Source organism: Camponotus floridanus, unplaced genomic scaffold (assembly GCF_003227725.1).
Source record: "Camponotus floridanus strain SB8 unplaced genomic scaffold, Cflo_v7.5 scaffold173, whole genome shotgun sequence".
Classification (NCBI taxonomy): domain Eukaryota; kingdom Metazoa; phylum Arthropoda; class Insecta; order Hymenoptera; family Formicidae; genus Camponotus; species Camponotus floridanus.
The window spans coordinates 101539-126410 of record NW_020229296.1 but is presented as its reverse complement, the minus strand read 5'-3'; the positions used below and the strand labels follow the sequence as shown (position 1 = coordinate 126410).

Genomic DNA, 24872 nt, shown 5'->3' with positions numbered 1-24872 from the left:
CAATATTGCACTCCACTTCTCTCCCTCTCCTTCCTTCCCCTCCTCCTCTTTCTTCATTCGTGCATCGCTCCACCGTGGCTTTGGTTGCGAGCAAAAAAAAAAAAATACTTTAAACTGTGCTCCCGTTTCACCCAACTAATTACTTTCTCCGAGTTGCGCGATTTTCAGCCGCGCAAAAATGCGAAGCCTCCCTTTCTTTCGATTCGACGCCGGTCAAAGGTACGTTTACAATCGGCGAATTAAAACGCTGTGCAGCTCAAAGTGTGCGTCAACGGCGACGATAAACGGTAAACGATTTTTAATCGTGAAAACTTGATGTCGCAAAAGTGTGTATTTTGACAATAAATATAATTTTGTATTTTGCGGTTTTAATTTCCTATCCGACGAAATCGGTTAATGATCCTGCGGACTGTGAGTCCGGATACGAGTTTGCCAAACTCAGAGCCGAAAACGTTACAAGCCACTTCGTCTGGAAATAATGTTTCGCGGTATATATTTCGCGTCAATTCAGTTGCTTAGGTACAGAGAACTGCGCTCATGCGTCGCATTAGAACTAAAGTTCTGTTCGTTACACCCTACGAGCGAGGCATCGCGCTCCACCACTGTCGTTTGTCAAACGTAACGAGTAACGCGGGTATGAATATAATATGATTGAATTAATTCTTACGCCGCTCTGAGCGCGCTGCTCCGAATTCGGGGGATAAATTCGCGGATTCTGCTACAATTTGCACATCCGTACTTCTTGCTCGCGATATTTGCGTGATATCACATTTGCGTGGGAACGCGATTGCGAAAGGGACACTATAGAAAGAGCAGTTATCTTATTAAAGTTGATTCGTAAATAAAACATCACTTGATGGAATAAATAATAATTTCTTGTTGCTCGTCTATTGTGTCATGTTGACGATTGGCGATCGCATTATTACTAGTCATGTAATAAGCAGAACGAATTTGAGAAGTCGCTTAGAAAAGCACGCGAAGGCCGGTTTAATTCGTGAAGCCGACACGTCTATAAAGCGTCCCTTCTTAATGTCCACTTGCTTCGTACATAATGTTACGCCACGATTAAGTTGTAAATGAGTCAGGCGTCTGGAATTGGTATTTTAAATTCGTGTCATATTATTTTTCATTATAGTCCGCAACTTTTTTACAAAGATTTTTATCTCTCCTGTTTTTAATCGTGTAAATATTTTTTTGTCAAGAGGTTTAATTTGAAATTCATAAACAAATGTGTATCCAACATTATATTCCGTATTCATTCTTCTCGATATTATCGAAAAGAGATGTGTGAATTATATCATGTGCTATATGAGCAGGTCTATTATTTTCGTATTAATCAACCTAAATAATGATGCCATAAATTAACACGCACGGCGAGCGTAATCTCGAATTTATTTGTTAAGAAATTTTTGTTCCTCTTTTACCGCAAGATTTTCGTACAATGTTCGCAATTGAAAAGATTCTAAGAAACCTTTATTATTTCCTATTTCAGATTTTTTTCTGCTTTCGCGATATAAAAGCATTGTCGACGATGACAAATCGTACAGCTTGAGCGGTGGTGGATCTTGGCACGTCGGTAATTCCTCGAGATAAGAACGTGTCACTAACCTTGACGTATGTGCGAGCGCATGTATTCGTGTGTACGTGCGTGGGCGGATACACCGGTTTCTATTGAGCGTTACATTTCGTTAATAATGCTCCCGCCAGTCGCGTCGCGACTGTTAACATGACCTAAATATCAGCTGGTGAGAATGACGTTTCACGATACGCGGCCACCTCACGACTGTCCCCCTCTCTCTCTGTCTCCCTCTATCTCCCCCTCACCTCTGCTTTTCGCGCTCGAAGCTCTTTTTGCTCGTACACGCGTTTATCGCTTCCGCGTTTTCACTCCCGATAAGCCCGCGGGCCCTTACGCGACATAAATGTAAATAGCGGAAGGGGAACCGCCAAACTTTGCGGATGTCGCCGGCGTGGCTTTCGGTTTATTTAGAGATAAGCAGACAATAAAGCGTGTCTGGAAAGAAGAACGCATTGTTTTCGTGACGATTAATTCGAGGTACGTTGGTGAAATTATGCAAAAAGGAGGAATTTAGTATTACATTGTAATAAAAAAATAAAATTTGATAAAATTTATGAATGTAAAATAAAAATTGCCCTTTATCCTTTCGTCTTTTCATATTCAAACGCGTCGAAGAGATTCCCAATTACACAACTACGCGGCTCTACCAAGTGGAATCGGTACACGAGAATCGTAATCTGCCAACTGATAGGCACTTACAGCTTCTTGTGCAACGACGTGTTTATGTAATCGTCGTTTTCAGGATAAGCAATCGCGTACAATTTATTCAGATCACTTTCCCTCTTCTTTCCTCTTGCGTGAAATCGCAATCGCTTTACGATTTACGATCATTTTATCATTATTTTAGTCAAGAATCTTTTTATAGAGCATCTTTCTTCTTTCTTTCTTGTAATCACTTTGCTTTATTTAGTAGGGATCACGCGCGATCAATGAGAGAACACTTACTTACTTCCGGCATAAAAAATACAATACAACAGATTATCTTGCTTTCTGTTTGTAGTTAAATAAATGTCATGTTAAATTACTATGTCGTAAATTACTATGTCGCATTTAATTTAAGTACTTAAACATGTCAATTAAAAAAATACTAATTAGTTGAAAAATGGTGAAGTTTACAATATTTTTTCTCAGTGTAATATTTTTATTACGTGATCTACTAATTTCGCGATTGGATTTCGCGACACTTTTCGACATCGCGCGCATGTTTCTGACAAATTTTAGCGGTCGGCCGGCTCTCGCTGGACTGTTGTTAATCATCCGCGCTTCTCTCCAGGCGTCACGACAACACGAAATGATTTAATTTCCCCCGAAAATCCGCGAACTCTCTGCCGCGAACAAGTAAAAATGACTCGCGGTATTTCAGCGTCGACGCGAGGCGATTTTTCCGCGGTGAATGCGCGGGAGACGGAGAGAAAGGGCGAGGGGAGGGGGCGGGAGGTCCTCGGTGGAGAGAGGGGCATCCACGCGCGATTACAGATGCAATTACGATATTCATCCGTGCAAATGTAAATGCGCCGATGCGACGCGCAATCCGACGCATCGGCTTTCAAAAGAAAAATGGATTCCCCATTGCGCGTGCATTACAGTATCGTAACCCGGACGCACACGCGCGCACACACGCGACACAAGCGCGAGCGCGCTTTTGAATAATCGTTATTGCTGTAACTCTCGTTGCGCGCACATTTTGTCGGCGAGCGGTTCAAACTGTCACGCCTGTTTTAAAGAATCACGCGCTTTCGAAGCACGTCGGCGTCAGGCGCCACTTTACGCGGTGCTCGCGCTGTCCGTTCGCGTATTTCAATAATCAGATGCAATAATGTGGATTTTATATATATATATATATATATATATATATATATATATATGCGTGTACGTAGGTGTGTAGACTCGCGGCGCGTTGGACCGCTTAAAAAATATTTGCGCTGACGGATGGAAATGAATTATACGAGAGGTAATCGCGTGCGCGAGATAAATTAAGCGCGAGAAATATTCGTCGGGAATTTTATTCGGATCTGCAAAAATCGCGTTATATCGTCAAAAAATTCATAATTGTCAAGATGTGGTATTTTTCAACAGCTATAGAGAGCACACGTATCGCTAATCTTTCGACGCAATTGCGAGAGCAAAAATGATCGGAATGGGGATACGACCTACTCTAGAAAGTGTAGAGACATGACGCAGTAGACGGAGTAATAATGTACGCGGCGCGCTACAAATATGACGTTGTTGCACAACGTTGAACGATGACGATGTGTCAATTCGGCGCGTCGCGCGTGTCCTCCCTGTTTTCTGCGGACCGTCCATCTGCCTTGGATAAACCGGACCCGATGGCGTATCACCGATTTGCACAACGTTTATGTAAACGAGGACACGTAGCGCCACGTATGCACCATGGCACCGCGTTTGCTCCTGATTACAATACGTCGTCGAGCGTAGCGCGCAATATAACGCGAGGATAAATAATTTGTTAATTATTTACGCTGTTTCATATTTTGAGAAAGAATCACAAATCAGATCGTTCGGAAAATTCATAAAATTATGACTATTGGACAAATCTGTCATATTTTACATAATTTCTATTATAATTGTATTATCCTACATGCTTCGCATCGTGATTTAGTTGCATAGAGTTAATATTATAGAGGAAAATTATTCGCATAAATCCGAATAAATATGAAATATTCTAAAATATAAAAATATCCCTATCTGTTTTATATTATAGTTGTTATATATTTTTTCCTAGATCGAAATAGCAGAATCGAAGTAGGATACATATATATATTTCGCAAAAAAAGTCTTATTACAGAGAGCAGTTACAACCAAAGTCCGAGGGCGATGCTCGCTCTATTCCTTCGAGTACCATTAATTCAGGGACGTACAAAAGAATAGGTGCGAGATGTAATTGCGCAGCAAACGATGCGGCAACGGCAGTATCGAAGTTTATTACAGCTCTGTATTATTGATACAACTCCATTACAAAAGTCCTCAGAGAATTCCAGCAATTCTTTCGTCGTTATTTTTAGTCACCGAACGTTACAATCGCAATGAAAAATGGCGTTTCTCTCTCTAATGACATTTTTAATTATTTTTGACAATTATATAGCTTCATAAACTAATGTAATTTGAGCTACATAAGAATCTTTTTTTCGACATAAGATTTTCACATGACATATCAAGATTGCTGTTACCTCTTTCTTTCTTTCTCTGTCGCTTTTGATTTCCTCAATTAATTAAAATTAATCTTCTTTTAACGAATGTTAAACTATTCGATATCAAGTATTTCAAGATGATTCCTATATAAGATTCTGTTAAATTTCACTTGACCTTAAATAAAGAATAACATTTTCAAAAAACAATTTCGATAATTACGATGAAAATGACGAAAAAAACTGAATATTAACGCAATTTATAAAAAAACAAAGTAATTATAATTTAAGACGTACATGTGTAAAATTTGACTTGAAAATAAAACTGAAGAATAATCACTATGTAAAAAGACTATAGATTATAGATCTTAATTGTAAAATCAACAAAACGTAAACACACGTGGACAAAATTGTTTAGTGAATTGAAATAAAGATTTCGACAAGAAAAAAGCAATATTGAGGACGAGAATAAAAGAATTTGGTCCAACCGGAAGCTGCAGGTTGTCACGAAATGCGCGTCAAGAGGATCGTCAAATGAAACTTTTTGACCTAATTCCTTTTTCTCTAGCCATGTCCTTGAGCGAATTTATCGTGGCCTACAAAGCGTAGGAGGATCTGCGAAGGTCCGAGAAAAGAAAGATCGCATACGACGTTGAAAGGTGAGGTCGATTAGGGGTCACGTAAGGGTGCGTCTTTGTTTCGTGCAAAGCCATATTTAGACTCGGCGCGAGAAGGCGCAGTGGTTACTTTTGGACGACGAGGAGAGAGCTGGATGACGTTTGCGAACGTGGGCGAGGAAATTTGTGACTGACGAAAATATTTTCCTTTCTCGAGAATAAATTCATTAACTAAAGCTCAAAGAGCTTTATTGTTTGGACAATACGAGAAAAATTCTTTCTGAAGACGTACTAGACTTCATCGAAACACCAACATCATTATTAAAAATTTTAATAATATTTAACAGCATCTCTCACACCACTTATATACATTATATATGTATGTATATAATTTGTACGATTAATTGAAATAAAATTCAGTAAAAGCTTCATGTACGTTTATAGGAATTCTGCACATTCATCATGATTATGTAAATCGCAAATATGAAAAAGAGATATGTATATGCAAAAAGATTAAAGTCGAATTAAAAAAAAAATATGTAAAATGGAAAAATAAAAAACCCATGTTTTTTTATTTTTTACTAAAATGAAAATTATACAACTAATTTTTTTTTAGGACTATTTAAAATAAATGCATTTAAAAAAGTCATTTTTCCCTTTTTATTCATTATTTAATTATTTCGAGTATTTGTAAATAAACGAATTTTTGTAAAACATGTTGCAAATATCAAAGTAATAATACAAAAAACACGCAAATAAAAAATGCGCATATGGCACCAGATATTATACTAATATTATACTAATATTCTCGCATGCACATTTCATATTTTTCAAGAAAAAGCTATTAACCTTTATCATTCTTATAAATAGAATTGCTTCGTTAAAGCTAATAAATATTAATCATCATTTTATACGATATTAATTAACACTTGGCGTAAAGAGAAATTTATAAATGAAATACTATTATCTGAATCAATGATGATGATCAAATAGATTTTATACCGAATAATTGTGTACCAATTTAAAAAAAAAATATTAGAATAAATCCGACGAAAAAATTATTCACTCATCTTATAGAGAGCAGAGCGATATATGGATAAGGATATTTAAAAGAGAGCTGAACTATCGTTTAACGATGTATTGTTAACGAAAGGATTTAAACAATTTCAAAAAATAGATCTGTTAAGACGCGAAGCGAGCGAGCGAGAAAGCGTATATGATACGGCACACAAACCCATCGACGTCGTCCCATGTAAATTCGCGCAATTATAATTACAAATTTCACAGAGCCAGACACACCGGAATCACGTGATCGTAACGCGCCTAAGTGCTATAAACGTGATACGCGAAACCTCGCTCGGGTCGGCTCGATCTTATCACGACGTCGAAATCGCCGTCTCGGTGACAATCTAAATATATATACACCATGTTCGAAATTCTCTCTCCGAGGCTATATATCGACCCAGAATTCGTCATCGATACGTTTTATCTCTTGAAATTTTTTAACGTAAGACATTGACTGATAAAATTTGATTTAATTATTTTATCGTCAATTAATTTCAAAACTGCATCTGTATAAATATTAAAAAATCGGATTTATTAAATTAAAAATTAAAATATAAAAATAAAAAAAATAAAATTAGTGGTTTGAAAAAGAAGTTCAAAAGCATGATTACAAGAGAGTATTTCAATGTCATTCTTATGTCCAATATTTTTTAGATACTTAAAATTAAATATGTTAAGTCAAAAATTATTTTTTCAAAATGTTGAGAAAGTTACCTCTTTCCTCTCTAAAAAATAATAAAAAAATTTTGATATTTTTCCGTCATCTTCAAGTGCACTCGCTTTCTTTATGCATGAAAAGAGAAAGGATAACTTCTTGCGTTTCACTCGTATCATGTACTTCTCATAATTTTTTTCGCATATTATACAATCTCAAATCTCAACAGGGGGTAAACTCTTTTCGCGAGAGATTTCTTATATCTACAGAACCTTAGTCGGTTGCATTCATTGTCAACACCGCGTATCACCTCCCGCAGCTAAGAGACGAAGAGAGAAAAAGAGCGAGAGGTACGCGCACCGACTAGGAAGGGGTAGCAGATAAAGAGAGAGAAAGAGAGAAGAAGCGTTACGCAATCTTGTCGTCGTACTTGTCGGTAATTGCTTATTTATTGCGCTGTCACGCGCTCGTCTCTCGTCATCGCGCATATCTACGCCGTTGACGACGTTGTTGTTATCCTTTTCGACACCGTTTTTCCCATGTGTCGCGCTTTTAACAAAAAGACAATTATTCCAAGTTTAGCAATTAACGAGCACAAACTTGAAGTTCACGTACGAGAATCGATAAGAATAAGAAACTGTGAAACGTAATCGTCCGCATGAAATTTAAATTTTGATTTTCCTGTGTATTTATCTGCAAAGATACGAGGAATATCACCTGGCATCGAAATATTATTCACGCTTCGTCCGATCGATGATGCGATTCCTCTGCCAGCCATCGGTAAATATTGATTTCGGGGCAGAAGCATACGTACACAGAGAATCGTGATACAATCACGATTTACTAGACGCCAGAAAATTACTCGCAAGATATAAATTTCTCCTCGATTTCTCGCGCGTGATTTCTAAAGAAAATAACATTAGGTGTTTCATATTCATGCGCAATTTTTTTTTAATTATATCCCCGCCAATCATAATCCATTACATGTAACGCGATGGTAATGCACGCCGATAATGCACACGTAATGCTGGAAAAATTCGCGAAATTATTCATCATGTGCGTGGGAAACGTTCACTTGCGACACGCACGCGACAAGTTTCACGTGTAATTCGCCATCGGTGCATCGTCGATTGCGTGCACATATTACGGTATTAAACGCTCAAATGTGTCCCCGCTGTCCCTCGCTTATCCGAGTGTCTCAAACACATCGCGCTGCGCGTCTAGTCACGGTATAATATCACGTTGAGTTGGCCCCTTTGCAAAATCGCTCGATAGAGTGTCGCGTCTGACGACGAGACTCCTTATTATCGTCGATCGTAAGACAAAATTCCAAATTTATCCCTTATATTCCATCCCAAAAATATTCTCGATCGACATTACATATAATCTTGTTTTACGTACGATTAATTGAATTCGTTTTCGGTCGGAAATCAATTGTCTCGACGCGAATCTTTGGCCTTTCGGTAATTCGCACCGTTGATTGGATCAGAGGTAGCTAACTTTGTCACGTGTCCGGATTCGCAATCAGCCATGCGGCAAAGGCACGGGGCGATTTTTGCGAATGGAGAAGGATCCGAGAAGAGGAGAGAAAGAGCGAGAGCGAGAGCGAGAGCAAGGCAGATCGATCGCGGGAGGCTGCAAGCGCCGCGCTCGACTGCGGCGCGGCGCTTTTCACTGCGACGATAAATTCTGGAACTTGCAAGCTCTCTCTCGGAACACCGACATGCAGCAGGGCCAACGACGCCCGTCGTTGCGAGAGCTTTCGTGCAAAATATATTTCAGCAGCACCCCAACTGCAGCGGCGCAACTCGCCGCTTTTCCTTCTCTCTCGTCGAGGCGTCTCGAATCGGTTATTGAACAAACAGCGTCCGCCGACGCTTATACGCCTGCGATGCCACTCTCGGGAAGAATGAGGATTGCAATATGTATAACGATGCTCATAAGCGCGAATTCGCGATATCGTGAAAGGTGTTTTGCATCTCACTAATTGCCTAATTACACGTTACCTTTTTAGGCGAAAAATATAAAAAGGGCCAATCGACGCGAATTTTTTATTTACTAGAGAGACGTGGTTGCATTATGTCACATTTAACTTTTTTTTCGACGCGCATAAGCTAGCATAATTCTTTCATGCCTGGGAAAAATTTAATATGATAATATAATATTCGCAATATGCGCATATCATTATCGCAATTCGAAATCTTGGCGATTGTAAAATCGTGTAAATATAGATTCCATTTGAAAATAGGGACATGAATCGATAAATTAATAATGTTCGTTGAACATTTGGAGGTAATTATGAAACGAAATATTTTAAGCGTACAACTGGACGCATTATTATGCCAAGTGACGTAACATTGAATGTCTACGATCTCCGCTATTCGTAACGTTCATCGATAATTCGCCGACGAGCGTTTCCCTTCGAACATTAAACTTTTCATCGAAGCGTTTGATTCGCGTTATAAGCGTACACCCACGAGAGAAGAAGGGCGCTTAATTATTCACGATGATCCTTTATTCATACTTGCTATTCCGTGGTAAAGCAGAAGCGCTTGATTAAAAACAGTGTCGGCGACGAGGCACTTCCTGCGAAATTCGCGTGGAAAAGCGGGAGGCAACCTTCCACTTTATATACGATATTAGAATATAAATTATTTCGCGATAATTTTCCATTTAGAAAGGGACCAATTCTCTTTAACAAACGAGTTCCACTCCTCTAGGTTTCGAATCTATAAAATATACAGTAATTTTTTCGACGTGGAACACAATTTTATTACGGTAGGGAGGCGCAATTTAGCCGATTCTATGCCATGCTATCTTCCTTATTCAACGTCGGTGTTATCAACATTTACGCAAATAGTAACTATCTTTCCGGAAGTTTGCCAATGTTTAATTCAACGACAGGTCGCCTACGTTACTTGCGCTATGTCACGTGACACAGTTTCGATATACTTTGTTCGCTAGGACGGCCAGTCGCTTTCCCAGAAAGAAACGGAAGCGATGCCTACACGTTTACGTATATATATATTGCGACACCCTGTACGTGCGATCCGTCAACGCGCGGATACGAACGAGTGTAGGGCATCGACTTTTGGAACGCGTTTTTGCCGCGAGATATCGATCCCCTTCGACCTCCTTCGCCCTGCGCGACTGATTTTCCCTCGTGTCGAAGGAGAACGTTTACATTCGCAACTTCTTTAAAGGTGCGTTAAAATCGACGCGTGCGCGCGAGAGGGAACAAGTGGGGAGGGAATGATCCGGATGTAAAAGAGGATGGAATCATCGACTCGTTCTCCGCGAACTTTACCCGTGAGAACCAACTTCCCTGGCACGAGAATCGTCTTCAAGTCTTTGTCACGCGTCTCGTGAAAAGTTTTCGAAACGATCGATACGAGACAGCCTCAACTCGACTGTCGCGTTTCGTTTCTCTCTTCTATCCGAGGCAAAAGGCGTCTTGCTTTATTTATTTCGATGCGCAGGAATGTCAACAATATTTTTAACAAATAATAGAGTACGATACATGATGTATAAACATGGTGTGCTAATGAGATTTTAATACAGTTGAATTTATGTGAAATTTATACGCATTCTTGCACGATAATTACACACGTCATTGTACGTGAAAATCTCGCACCATTTATTAGTAACGCAATATACGTCTGCGTTTTGGAAACGCGCTTTAATTCAGCGTTTCGATGTCGACGATCTGGATAATAATTCACGATTCGATTCCCGGAGATCCTGTCGAATTTTCTCACCGTCAAAGCCGAGGCGTCTCCACGGAACGAGGAGATTCATCGGGGCACCGCGTGGAGCTTTATTAACTCCCCGTGATTTACAGCTGCTCTCAGGTGATACGTTTCCCTTCGCTCAAAATGAGTATACGGGAGTTGCGATTTAATTGCAAAAGAGTGTATGATTTACAGCCGTTTCTCATTACAGCTCGTCGTTCCCGATACAGCTCGTTACGAATCCTCGGTTCTACCATTTGTAAGTGTTGTCTGATCTCGAGAGGCTCTTGATCGAAGATAAAGGTTAAGAAGAAGCGATATTTTTAGAACGTAAAAATAATCAATAATGATAAGGCGGAACTGCAGAAGCATTCGGAAAAAAAATATTGGATCACGGATTAGACGCCGATGTTATCTTGATGGGAATTAATGTAATCGCTGACAAATCGATTTCGTTGGAAAGCAAACAAAGACCAGCAGATCTCGAAGAAATGAATATTTTCCAAACGAGCAGCATCTAGATTTTTTTCTCGATTGATTTATTATTACGGAATGTAGGTAACGCCGCTTAAGCCGCATCGGGGTAGTCGAGGAAGAAATACAAGAATATACCTAGCGATACGATATTATCGATTAAGTATTACGGAAGCCGTACTAAGGATATAACTCGACCAGACAACACTACGTGTGTGCCTATAATTATTGTCTTATGATGACGCAAATAATCCAAGTCGCAAGCTTGATCGATTTTTAAACTTGTCTCGTCGCCTCTGTAGTAATATAAATATTCCTGGAATTTTTCCACCTAAGTTGTTTCATACAATTTTTCTCCAAGTATTCTCCGAAGCATTTTCTTTAATCCATCAAAATCAATTTAAGATTAAACATTTATTTATTTTAATTTTCAAACTTTTAAAAATCGTCGCCTTTTCATTACAATTTAATAGCGACTCATTAATAAAAATCATTAATAGAAATCGCTAAGGCAAGGTCTATCGAAAGAGAAGGGGGCGATTAGGTTCGAAAAAGGATCGACGAGCCGCGAATTCGCAAACTCGATCGTCACCCTCGATCACCCCCGTCGTCACCTCCCTGAGGATCCGAGGAGTAAGCGAGCGACAATGCGCGCGAATGATACACGCGGATTCGGAATACGTAGTCGAACACGCGCGAGTTCAGGCCAAAGTCTAACAGACACGACACACCTCCGACCTTCCTATCGATCTGCGGCCGGAGGTTTTACGCGTCCTCCACCCTCCGCAAGCTCGACGACCCTCTTCTCGCCCTCTCTCTTTCTCTCTCTCTCTGTCCTACTCCATCTATCTCTCTCTGTCTTTTTCCATCTCTCTCTTCCTCTACCCTTTGCTCTGAACCGTATAACCCTCTTTCGCTCCCTCTCTCTTCCTCCTACTCTCTCGGCACTCAAGTCCTGGCGAGAAGGAAAGGCGAGCCTGCTTGCCCCTCGCCATGAGAACGAGTTTCTCGTCCACCACCTCTCGTCCTTCTCCTCTTTCTCCGCCAGCAACCACCTCTCTCTTCCACCTCGTTCTCGGCAGTCGCGAGCCCGCACCCTCGCACTCCGTTTCTATCGCGCCCCTCGTCACCTACGGGTTCGCGAAGGGGAGAGAAAAAGGAGATGGAACGGCGCGGAGAGAAAGAGAGCCAATAATGCGTCTTTACGACTCCGCGCTTTCGCAACACAGCCACGCCAGCTATGCGCATCGCACCGCGGCCGCTCTCGATTTGATTTAAAGACGAGCTGCCGCTTTAACGCCCCGCGCGCCAACCGAGATTATCGCCCGCCGAACCAGATCGCACAGCGTAAAGATATCGTACGATTTCTCGCATGAAAAGATTACAGTCGTCGTTATTTGAACGAGTTCAAATGTCAAAGTGCAAAAAATTCAAAATCTTTCGCAGAATTCTGCTTTAAACGTTTACGGATTTTTAAGTCGCAATCAATCTAGAGGCAAAAAAAATTGGGAAATTATTTATATATTTTATTATATTATTTTATTTTATTTTATTAGTTATTATATTATTATTACTGCATAATTTTTATTAAAGTCCAATATGTATCATGTATAGTACCGAGAGAAAATAATATTCTTGATTAATTCTTTACATTTCCTATTCTTCTATTAAGAAATCAATAATATAAATTTTTCTTCAAATTCATATCCCTTTGACGGTTAATATATTCCATCTGGAAAATCACTCGGACAAAATTAGCATTCTCGATATATCTCCGAGATTAGATTTTCGTTAAGTAACAATTTCCGGTAAACATTCCGCCCATTCGAGAGCGTCCGAGAGATACAAAGCAGAGGAGCGATAATTCCTCCTTCTGTGTAAATAAGCGTACGGCGATGATGCGCGCAAGACGTGCGCGAATAATGAATTCGGTCGTTCTTTCTTAAAAGAGCTATCGCGAGATTCGTCGACGAGATGCACGATCGCCTCTTTCTCCTCTCTCGCGCTCCTTCCCCCGAAAATATCCCTCCGGACGAGAGCGGTATGGCCAAAGTCCAGAAAACCGAAACCAGAAATTCTCGCGCGGGCGGGTGGACGGTATTTCTGGACATGGGCGCGCGGGAGAATTCATGGCCGGAACGACTTTTCGTCACGCTGGAAAATTAGTTGAGAAACGCGGAGGTTTATCGCGTCGTAAACTGCGCGCGCGATGGCGAATCGTGCGCACCGATGCGCAACCATCCCTTTTCTATCATTTCTCGACGAAAGGTGAGAGAAAAAAAGCCGCACGCTCCTTCTAACCAAATTCGAAGCATGTTAATGATTTTTTTGATGAGCAATAAAAAAAAGCCAAGAGTAATAATCTGCACAATATCCGCGAAAAGTATAGAATCTATTAAAATGTATGGAATCGTGATGAAAAATAATACAAAATAATAAAAAATAATAAAAAATGTAGAAAGATGCAAAGAGATACAGTTCTGCGAAAGAAGACGAGAGGGAATCAACCGCATACTGTCGTAGCTGCGAGAAGCGAAAAAAAAAACAGAAAGAAAAAAGGAGAAAGGGAACCGTGAATAATACTAGCGTGAATGCACATCCACGCTGTACGCGATGGCATTAATGCGAGCGAGTCACGAATCATGATTATTTCGGATGGCTCCTCTCTCCTCTCTCCCTCGGGCTCCCTCTTTCCCTTCCCGCCGCTGCAGCTCGACCATCCTCGACGCGCAGGCTAAATATATCTTTTACAGACACCCACAGAAGACTATCGACAGAATCGCAGAGAGAGAAAGAGAGAATAAAACATCGGATTCCCGTTTAAAGTGTATCCAAGGTCATCGGGTGAGTATTTTCGTGGTCCAAATCGAGAATTTCGAAGACACGCGCTTCTTTCGAGGAGGTTGCACGTGGAATCAAGACGAATCGTCGCAACGTACCGTGACGATTGACGTAAATCGGCAAAACAGACCCCGTCCAAAATCGATCGCGAAGCGGCACGCGATTGGACGTTATAATCAGAGTCGAAAAATAATTAGCAGAAGCGCGACTTTGCTCGGCGATTCTGACCAAACTCGAAGACATAATAATAATACCGATAATATCGCGGTGATATCCGGACGCGATTTCGGATCCAAAGCATCCATTCGTCGCCAAAATAAATTTATCGCGGTTAACCGGATCCGTTGCTTGTTTGGCAACGCTTCGTTTCCGCTTCGCAAAGTAACGATCCTGAATATTCGTCTTTCCTTCGATTCAAAATATAATGACCGGTATTAAATAAAGCATCGAAATTTAATTCAGCTACGAATATTCAATATTATAATTTAATTGAGAACCTCATAATCTTTCTTCAAATTTTAACACAAACGGTCCGATTTTAATCTCGATCAAACCAACAGCGTAGATTTTGTATCGATACGCGGCTCGAGCTTTCTGCGATATTAAAAGAAGACCCCAAGGACGACTCGCGTCGAGCAGAGCGTGAACGAGCGAGAGAGAGAGATAGAGAGAGATAGATAGATAGATACGCACCGACTTTCCTCAATGTCATTATGCGCGTCGAACGCGAATTGTCGTTCTCGTTATCGCGCTCCTAACATCGCCGATAACGAGCGAACGTGTACGTATGACACTCGCAACGTCGGCATCGATCGTCGATGGAGCGAGATCCGCGCGCATCAAGAGACGCGTCGGTCGCGACGACGGTGACGCGAGAGGAAGAGGCCTCTCCTCGCTCGCTCGCTCGCCTCCGTCTCTGTCGGCTCGTTTGTTTCCGCTGGTCGCTTCGGCGCGGCTCGGCTCGGCGCGTAATCAAGTGGTATAAATAATTCCGACAGTGTGCAGCCATGAGCCGAGCGTCCGCGCGAGGCTTAATCCCCTGTTATGACATGCCAGAAAACGGGATGCGCGTAAACTGGAAACTGTCCCCTGCCATTTCGCCCGCAAATTTAACCCCTCGCCCCTAATTCGCGCGCCCAGATACCATTTTTCTCGATCGATCCAACTCGAAAATTCAATTCTGAAATTCGATTCCGATATTGGCGCGTCCAAGATACGTTTTAGTAAATTTTAAGAAATTTTAAGAAAATTTTCTTAAAATTTTAAGAAATTTTAAGAAAATATAAATGCTGATTTTGTAAAATATTAATAGTGCATGATTTTGGCTAAAATTGAATCATTAATATTTGAGAAATAATACGAGTGAAAATTCTTCTTTAGCGAACATTGTGTTATAGATTGGCCATTGTATAAATATATATAAGAGAGCTAGCTTTACATAGATAATAGCTATGAAACTAGAACTCAGCAAGCAACACTGAAAGCACAGTTACGTTAATATCGCTAGACTAATTTTGACTCGTCGGTGAAACGCGGAAGATAACGGAATGCGCCAAAGAGATTTTCACGTTGCGTCTTTACTCGGAATTCAATTAGCGTTCGCAAAGTTGCAACCTATAGCGGTAATTATACAACGCATAAAACATTATATATATATTATTAAAACACATTAAATAGCGATAAATAAAATTAAACATTTTACAACGATGTTCGTTTTAATTTTCGTTATCACGACCAGGCGCGCTTCGTTTCGACTTTAAACTCGTGCGTCAATATTTTCAAACGATCGCACGAACGCCCGTAACGTCGCGAAGGCCGTCGACGAGAAACAAACGGGCGAGGAAGCGACGACGACGGTTGCGGTCGCGGAAGGCCGTGGAAAATAGCGTAGAGGACGCGGAGGAACGGTACGGCACGTCGCCGATTCCGTCGACTAACGCCCCGGATCGCGAACCGGTCATTAGTGCAACGGAACCGGTGCATCGGAGGGACAGAGGGAGCGGAATGTCCGCGAGCCGCGCGCAATGGGATGCCCCTATTATCGGTCGTCCGACCGTTCGCCAGAATGCCGTTAGATGCACGGTCAATCTATTGTCCTCTACGTGAACGCACGCAGCTCTCCCCGGGGCGTTCCCGCGAGTGAGAGAGAGAGCAAGAAAGAGAGAGAGAGAGAGAAAAAGAGAGAGAGAGATTCTCGTGCTCGGCCGAGAACCAACGTCGTCAAGTTTAACCGGGCGACGAACGAAATTAGCTCTCTCTCGTTACACGAGGAAGACCCGCGGCCTCCTCGAGCTCGCTTTGTTTGTCTCGTACAATATTATTATCGAATTCGCGTTTAAACATCCGCCCGATCCCGTTAAATCGCGACTACCGATTTCTCAACGCGCGCCGATGTCGCTTTCCCGCTGCCTTTATTTTGATCAATGGAGAACCATATACTTGGTAAAATAGGTTTTTTTACAAAAAAATTTCAATTATCTCGAAACAATAAAAATCGGAAAATACAGGCGACAGAAATAAATCTGGCATTTATAGCGACGGGTGGGGAGTGAACGAGATTGAAAGAGCGAATCATTTTTATTCGCTTCGACTCTCTCGATCGCCGAGAAACGATCGATCTCGGAACTTTCTCCGATTCTCAGACTCGATTCAATTTTATTCGCTCCTCGCGAATTATGAATCAGATAGACGAGGCTTAATAAGAGCGATCGAGGATGATGCGTAAGCGAAAACATGACACTCGCTCGAGAGGCATAATTTCAAAGTGGCCATGTTACGACGATGAATAAAAACGCTCGTCGAAATAACAAACGTCTTTTCCTCTCTCTCTCTCTCGCCATTCAGCTGGAGGGAGGGGAACGGGATGGGGAGTCGCGCGCGGTGTTGCAATGAAAACTTACGGTACGGATGCACCTGTGTGTTATGCTCCGAGAGACACAAGGCGCGATTTCAATACGGACAGCGGGGGCCTCTCTCCGGGTACGGTACGTAATACAGTTACGACGGTCAGCAGTTTCCGGTTTCTTTGTATCTGCGAAAGAGGAAGACGGACGGGAAACGGAGCCGAGAGCGCGAAACATCGCGAATCTTCAACGCGTCTCCTTTTTTGCTTACCGCGATAACTAAATATTCGCTCTGGCCTAACATCAAAACGCAAATGTTCCGTCTGTACGTTCAAAAATAAACACTAAGCTGCAATCAACACTGATACGCACGATGCGAACCTTTGATTCGAGAGAAAGAGAGAGAGAGAGAGATATCCCTCGTAACTAAATATTTTCTTATTTACTTGGCGATATTCATATTCTCTACACAATCTAAAAATAAATTCCAATGTTTAAAAAACGGAGGCAAACACGTACCATCATTCCAGGTAGTCTAATGTGGTACGAACGACGTGGTAGAAGGAAGATTTCTTTTCATAGAGAGGCCACCCGGGCCTGAGGCCCTGGCTGAGGGGGGCCCACCATGCCCCTCCAGGTCCCGCGTTTCTTTCTGTCAACGCAGCAGATTCCGAGTTTTCTTCGAGACGATCGTCGAAACACTTTTTTTCCTGCTGATCGTAGGTATCAGCGAAACTTGAATGTCATCTTTCCCTCACTCGTTTACAACGACACGTATTCTTTCGAGTTGTCGCAACGTTCAATCTCCTCTTAAATGTTTCCCAATAATCGCAAGTGGACGTTAAGAAGTCAACGTTTGTTCGCCAGGGAAACGTACAAACACTCGCACAATACACTCCGAGTCTCGCTCGCGCGTTTGATTCGATTATACCGTTATCTCGATGGCATCGAATGAGAAGTAAACGCCACTCTGGAACCGCGGAAAAGGCGCGATAAACCGCACCCGAGAGCCTTTACTTAATTAAAGTCCGTGCACTCGTTGCCGCTGAATGTCACTCGAGCCTTTCGCACCTCGTTCGCCAAACGTATACAATGTCAATCGATCGTGATCCGTGAAACGTAATATAATGCCCATCTAACAATTTGACTAGCTATCATCGTAGATATACACTATCGACGTTACTTCCATGCGTGCGTCTTTCGGAGAATTCTTTCAGTCGCCCCGCTTATCGCTTCTTCGCTCCAAGTCACCGATCTTCTCTCTCACCGAAAGAACGCTAACGTTTCTTTCGATCTTGCGGGTCTGTGTATCGCTAGCTATTCCCTGACCCCTGCACTCGAGTTCTCTCCGGCGACTTGGCCAACAACGACAGATACGTATCGACGATAACACACCCGGCTCTGAAGAGCACTTGACGCGATGCGATTGTCTCGACGCCTCTGCGACACGAGTCTCTCTCACTTAATAATTTTCCGAAAAACAATTCGTCGCACAAAGAGTCTCTTCGTAAAAATGTAAATTTTCTGCAAAAGAGAAAGAACCGACGTTTGTCACTGTTTTCGAAGGATACCTTTCGCAAGAAGTCCCGACAAATTCACGCACGATTCTCGTCCTTCCAGTAACAACGTATCTGTCGGGAAGACGCGGTTCCCTATCGACGCTCGCGTTATCACCCTCGTATCGCGACGCGCTTTCGTTCCAGAAAACGATCCCTCGATAACGTGATCCTCTCGGTGTACGAGCGAGCGTGGGAACGGACGAGCGCAGGACGAAGGAAATCGCGACGAAGCGCGGCCGCGCGCTTCGATTTTCCCTCGTAAATCGTCAACAGGTGGTTTTCCGAACGACGACGCGGAATACGCGACGCGGATTCTCGGTTCTCGCGCGACGTCACGCGTGGGCTTCTCGCGCGCTCCGGCGAACAGCTGATCGCACGTCAACGTCAACGTTGCCCCGGCGGAGGGGAAAGTCGCCACGGTATCGCCACGAAACCGGAAAATGCTGACGCTTCGTATCCGTCTTGGTAAATTTTCTCTCTCTCTCTCTCTCTCTTTCTCTCTCACTTAATCACCGAGAGAATCGTCGTCGATTCCAATCACCGTTCGTCGCACAGCGCGAAACGCGACGGACTGTTATATCGGCCTCGCATTCTTGTTCGCCCTCCCCTCCTTCGTCGATGTTTCGTTCGTTCGTCGGTGTTCGCGCCTACCTTAGTCTCGCGAGACTATTTTCGTCTCGCGATGGAAGGAACGACGCGTTTAAGCACGCGTCGCTTCCCCCTCTATCGCGGGCCCCGCTCTTTTCCGTTTCCTGCCTTCTTCTCGCGCGCCTTCTTCTTTCCCGCCTTCCGTCGTCGCCCCAACGTGTCTGTTGTCCCGTTCGTGTTTTCCTCGCGCTCTTCGTTCATACGGCTCTCCTCGTCGCTGTCGTCCTCGTCGTCGTCGTCGTCGTCGTCGTCCTTCTCACCGTTGCCCCTTTGCTCGCTCGGTTTACAGTACAGAGATCGCGCGCGTCTCCCCCCTCGCAGCAGACGCACAGCAGAAGGAGGATGAGACGGAGGTAGGCGACCGGATTCTTTCATACGCAAACATCGGTTGACGACTGTCGTCGTGCGGCGTCTCGGCCCCTCGACGCCCAACGAGCGAGCGGAATACAGGAGCTACGCTTCCTCACGAAACGCGAGCACTCGACGGGGGATCGGCAGTCTATAATAATCCGTCGAGGAGCACTCGTGCACTCCGTCCACTCGCGAATCACGGCACTTTGTGCCGGGGCGAGAAAGTCGGGCTAACGTCCTCTACGGCTCCTAATCTTGCCGTCCTTGGGTCTCTCTTTCCTCTTTCTCTCGACTCTCTATCTCGGCGGGGACGATACACGTGCGAGGCCGCCGCGAGAAAAGGGGAAGAAGCTCCCTTCGCCGATGTTAGTTCGAGAGAGCAACTTGGCCAACGTTCGCAAACCGAAGCGCACTGACGAGGGAAGAGAGGAGTGCAAGGACCTTGGGTGCTCGCCCTGTCGAAGACCGCGAGCGATTGACTCTCGCGCGTCCCGGCCTCTTGGTGGCCGCGGCACGCGTGAAAGAGGAACACGGGAGGGGATTCCCGCGGGAGAGGGGGGAGGAGAGCGGCGACGAACACGGCGGTAGGGCCAGGAGGGCGCGCGCGAGAGAGAGAAACGGGAGAGCGGAACGGGGTGGGCGAGGCAAGGGAGAGAGAGAGAGAGAGGGAGGGAGAGGGGTGCGGGCGGCGGCGGTAGCGTGAGTGACGACGGGGGTGGCAGGGAGGAGGCGGTGAGTATGGCGCGTGCCACTACACGCTAGCAGGTGGAGTGCGCGTGCCCAGAAATCTCTATATCTCCCTCCCCTCCCCCTCTCTCCGCGCGCGTTTCCGTTTTCTTCCACCGCGCGATTCGCCGTTACTCTTTCTTCCCGTCTCTCACTCTCTCTCCCTCTCTCTCTCTTTTTCTCTCTCTTTCTCCCTTTTTTTCAGTCAATCTTGTCGTATCTTCGTTTCTAGTTACTCGCTCGCTACGTTTTTCGGCTTTTCTCCGGATTCGAAAAGACTCCGGTCTTCTTGCTCGTTCTCTGGTTGGATATTTCTCTTTTCGAGATTATCTCGAGATTGGCGCATCACCCCTCTTGTTTTAAAATTTCACTTTCATTATTTCTGGCTTTACGTTCCGTAGTTTCTCGCGCGTGTCATCCAAGCCTGTCATGTGAGAAAACTGTCAACAACGCTGCGATGGCCACGACGCGCCGGCATGATAATTCCAAGTCGATTCGCCCGATAGAGAAATCCGTGCATTTATAATATTTACGTTGCACAGTCAGGTTATTCTTGTAGCGTCGATAAGAGTTGCTAACGAAAGTTCCAGCGATAAGTACATGGTCGAGTTATTGCGACAATTTTTCAACATTCTAACATCGCCACGTTCGCGAATCTTGTCGCGTCGAATACTCCGCTATCCTTCACATTCTCTCGAGTGTTAAAAAAAAAAAATATGACGCACCTCGTCAGAGGTCTTTTTATCGATATACGTTACCTCGCGCTTCGGATTCGAGAACTGTCAGATTCTACCGGAAACGCGAGACGCCGGTAACCTTCGCTCGAGTTTCGTCGCGACAATCCATTCACCGAATATCACGCGTTATCTCGAGAGGATACGGATCGTCCACGACGATGATTCTCATCGAATATCCTCGCTTACGCAAATTTCGCTATCTCTTCCACGTGATTGCATTTGCCGGACGAGGGGTCTACGGATCTACGCGGGAGGTCGTCGAAAATTGTCGAGCCACGAAATTTACATCTCGCGTTACGCGCCTCGATCGGGGATCCCTCCCTCGCATTCGGCCGGTTACGCGCGTAGCTCGTCTCGTACGCGCTACGCACGTGGCGAGAGCAGGAGACGCGGAGCGACAACGGACCCCCCCTGATACGGAGAACCTGACGCCCCGAGAAGTCGTCAGCCACTGACTACGTGCGTCGCGACCGACCGTCGCGCCGGGAGGCCCAGGGCTACTCTCGAGCGCGGGGCGGGGGGGGAGGCACGCGAGACGCGTCGTCGGCTACGTTCGGTCGGGCTCGACTCGGCTCGTCCTCTCTCAGAGACCGATTCGAGGCACTTGGACACGGAGACTCCGCGCCGCGCCTCGTTCCGATCCGCAGCCGAGGCCGCCGGCTGTCTGTCCGATGTCACCCGACACTACGACTTCTAGAACGAACCTTATAGACTCCCCTCCCTCCTCCTCTGTCTCTCCTCCTCGCTTCAACTACCGTGGGTGTACCGTAACTGCGTACGACCGGTGTATATCGCTCCGATAGTACACGCTGCGAAACAGTCGGTGTACTAGGAACGATGTTTTAATCACTTAAGTTGCCCTTAATATCTCGCTTAGGCGCGATAATTTCCTCGTCGATTTCGAAGAGAAGCTTGTTCTTTAATAAACTAGGGACGACCGAGGCATCGAGTAAAAATAAAAAAAAAATGGTTACATCCTTTAGACTTTTTATACACTGAGAAAAATCGTTTGATTGTACCAACAAGACGTATATGATTGACATTTTGGTTAAATCAAACAAGAATTTCTAGTGTTATCATGATAAGATTTGATTTTTTATAACTAGAAATAATAGATTTAATAATAGATTTTACTATAAGGATTTGGTTAGTATTTTCTGGTTGGATCTATAAAATTTCTTGTTATATTAATTTCTTTGCTTGTTTCTTAACTTGACTCGTATTCAATATTTGCCATAAAATGTATATAAAGAACTAGTATTAACATTAAATTTAAAGTATATTTGTTTTCTCGAGCAGTGCCAGAAAGAGGACGCTAGCTCTCTGAGTGTGTGTTTGTGCTGCATCCTCTTCTTGCATCACTGTTTATCAGTTTAATTTCTAACAAACTGAATTTAAAATAATTTATTCAATAATTGAATTTATCCAATAATCTTGTTGAAATTCAGAATATTAAACAGATTTTTGAGATTAGATAGAAAAAATTTTAGACGACTTGCTGGCGAGTTTAGTATTATTAACCAGAAAATTTGGCAAATTTAACAGGAAGAAATTAATCAGATTCATCTGGTAATTCCTACAAGAATTCTGGTTCGTCCAGTTTCCAACAGACATACTGGTTGAATCTACCAGAATTCTAATTAATGCAACCAGATTTTTTTCTCAGTGTAGTAAAATTTATTTATTGTTTGTCAAAGGAATAATAATTTGGACAAAATTTGGAAAAATCGCGGTTATTTCGAAAGAATCTAAAAATAGATGCTCGCTCGATATTAATGAAATTTCTCGAGAGAAAGCTCCATGGCACAGTTGGGAAAAAGAAAAAGAAAAAAAAAAAAAAAGAAAAGAAAAGACGCGGAAAGCGACTGGTTGAATCTACCAGAATTCTAATTAATACAATCAGATTTTTTCTCAGTGTAGTAACATTTATTGTTTATCAAAGGAATAATCATTTGGACAAAATTTGGAAAAATCGCGGTTATTTCGAAAGAATCTAAAAATAGATGCTCGTTCGATATTAATGAAATTTCTCGAGAGAAAACTCCATGGCACAGTTGGGAAAAAGAAAAAAAAAGAAAAGAAAAGACGCGGAAAGCGACACGGTCGCTGTCGCGACTTAAAGGCCTGCCTCCCGCGCAGCTGACCGCGCCGGAGCCTTTACACAGGCGCGCTCGCGCGACACGTCGCCCGTATATACTTCCAACAAGCCTCCTCCACTCGGCCGTTGCGTCATCGCGCGGCTTCGCAGTACGTCGGGATTCGAGCGGGGGATCGCGCGGAAGCGGGCGCGCCGAGGACGACGCATCTGTACCGCTCTGCTTACACTTACTACAAATCCGTCCCAGTGGCGCTCATCCTACGCGACGACGCATCGCGAATTAGCCTCAGCGGCTCTCGCGTCACGATGGAGGAGAGACGACGCACGGAGAAACGAGAGATCGAACAAGTATATACGATGGTCGGAGAGATATCACATTCGAGATAAACTTGCGATTGCGCAACAAAACGCGCGTGATTAACCGCGATTACTTTGGCTGCGCGCGCGGCCGCTTTATGCTAATGTAACCGATAGAAAGGCGATTATTTGTCAATAGATAATTAAGCGACGAGGTGTACCGCAGGACGCGAGGCGCCGAATGACGGGGGGCGAGCAAATTGCGATGCGGATATTACTCGCGATTGCGAGTTGCCGTGGCGTACTCCGTAAATGAGAAGTAAAATTGCTGGATGGCATGCAAACGTCCCGCAGGAACGTGACGATAATACCACGCGGACAGCGGAGGACGTTGAGGCTTTTAATTAAAAGTCTTACGCGGCGCCATAAAGGCCGATCTCTCGCGGTAAGCGATGCCACCTACACGTCGTTGACCATTCTCTTTCTCGTTTAACTCGCCCAGTCAGTCTTTGCTTCCATTTCTCTTTTTTTATTTTCTCGGATTAAATCTGTAGGATTTATATTCGATAAAATTCCTCAAAATTTCCCACACAATTTTTCTCGGAATTACGTATAATTTTATGTAGTTTACATCTATCGGTCTAAAAATATAATATTTCACATGGCAATACATCATCCTCATCCTCTCGTTTTTCGTCCGCACGAAGGAACCGAAAATCGTGTCGTAGCGTTCGCGAAAAAATAGAGAACAGCGACGTAATGTAACCTCCGTAACGTAAGATGATCTCCCGAGATAACGAGTCGACATCGCATCGGCTTTCGTTGAATCTCGAGGTAACGCGCGCGCGCGCGAGTTTCTTTCTCGAGGAGGAATCTGCGACTCGGAGCACCGAGACGAAACCGCGATTATCTCCTACGTTGCTACAACACTCTGACGTCGGCTGAGTTTCTTCCTAAGTATTTCGCGCAACAGCGGTACGTGCCGGACGACAGCCGCCGAGTAAACGAGCCGCGTTATACGATCGAAGGTCGATTGTAAACATTTATGACGACGCTGCGCGGCTCCGGCTATCGATGTTTACGTTACAGATATACGAGCCGCGAACGGCTGAAGGCCAACTGTAAAAATACGACCCGATTCGCGGCTACAATAAAGATAAGCAAATGCGTATGCCAGGCTCGGGAAGCCGAAAATAATGTAGCAAGCGGAAAGACATTTCTTCGTTAAGGATCGTAGAAGCGTATAAAAGGCCAGTGTCGGGAAAAATAATGCTCGTATCGAGCGACGAATCGATTACGAGATCGATCAGCTGTTCGGGAATAATTCTTGATTAGTCGGATTAGAGAAAAAGTGCAGGAAAAAAATTCCCGCTCCCTCTCTCTCTCTCTCTTTTGTAATGTAATTTAATCTACTACATCCATCTCTGTTGCAGCGGCGGCGGTATATTTGTCTGTGTACAGAAAGTCAATGGAAACGTCAAAAACTTGATTAGATCACGTTCCTT

The 24872-nt window shown here is 43.7% G+C and overlaps 1 protein-coding gene across 4 annotated transcripts in view; it reads right to left on the bottom strand.

The window, feature by feature from the left end:
* LOC105248674 (neurogenic protein mastermind) overlaps positions 1-24872 on the bottom strand; it is a 143437-nt gene that overhangs the window by 46698 nt on the left and 71867 nt on the right. The window contains exon 1 of one of the 4 annotated variants that reach the window (XM_011253595.2): positions 17471-21430. The exons of the other annotated variants lie outside the window; for them this stretch is intronic. Coding sequence (XP_011251897.2) covers positions 17471-17476 — 6 coding nt within the window. The 5' untranslated portion in view covers positions 17477-21430. Of the gene's footprint in view, positions 1-17470; positions 21431-24872 lie in introns of those variants that run through there. 4 annotated transcript variants of the gene reach the window in all.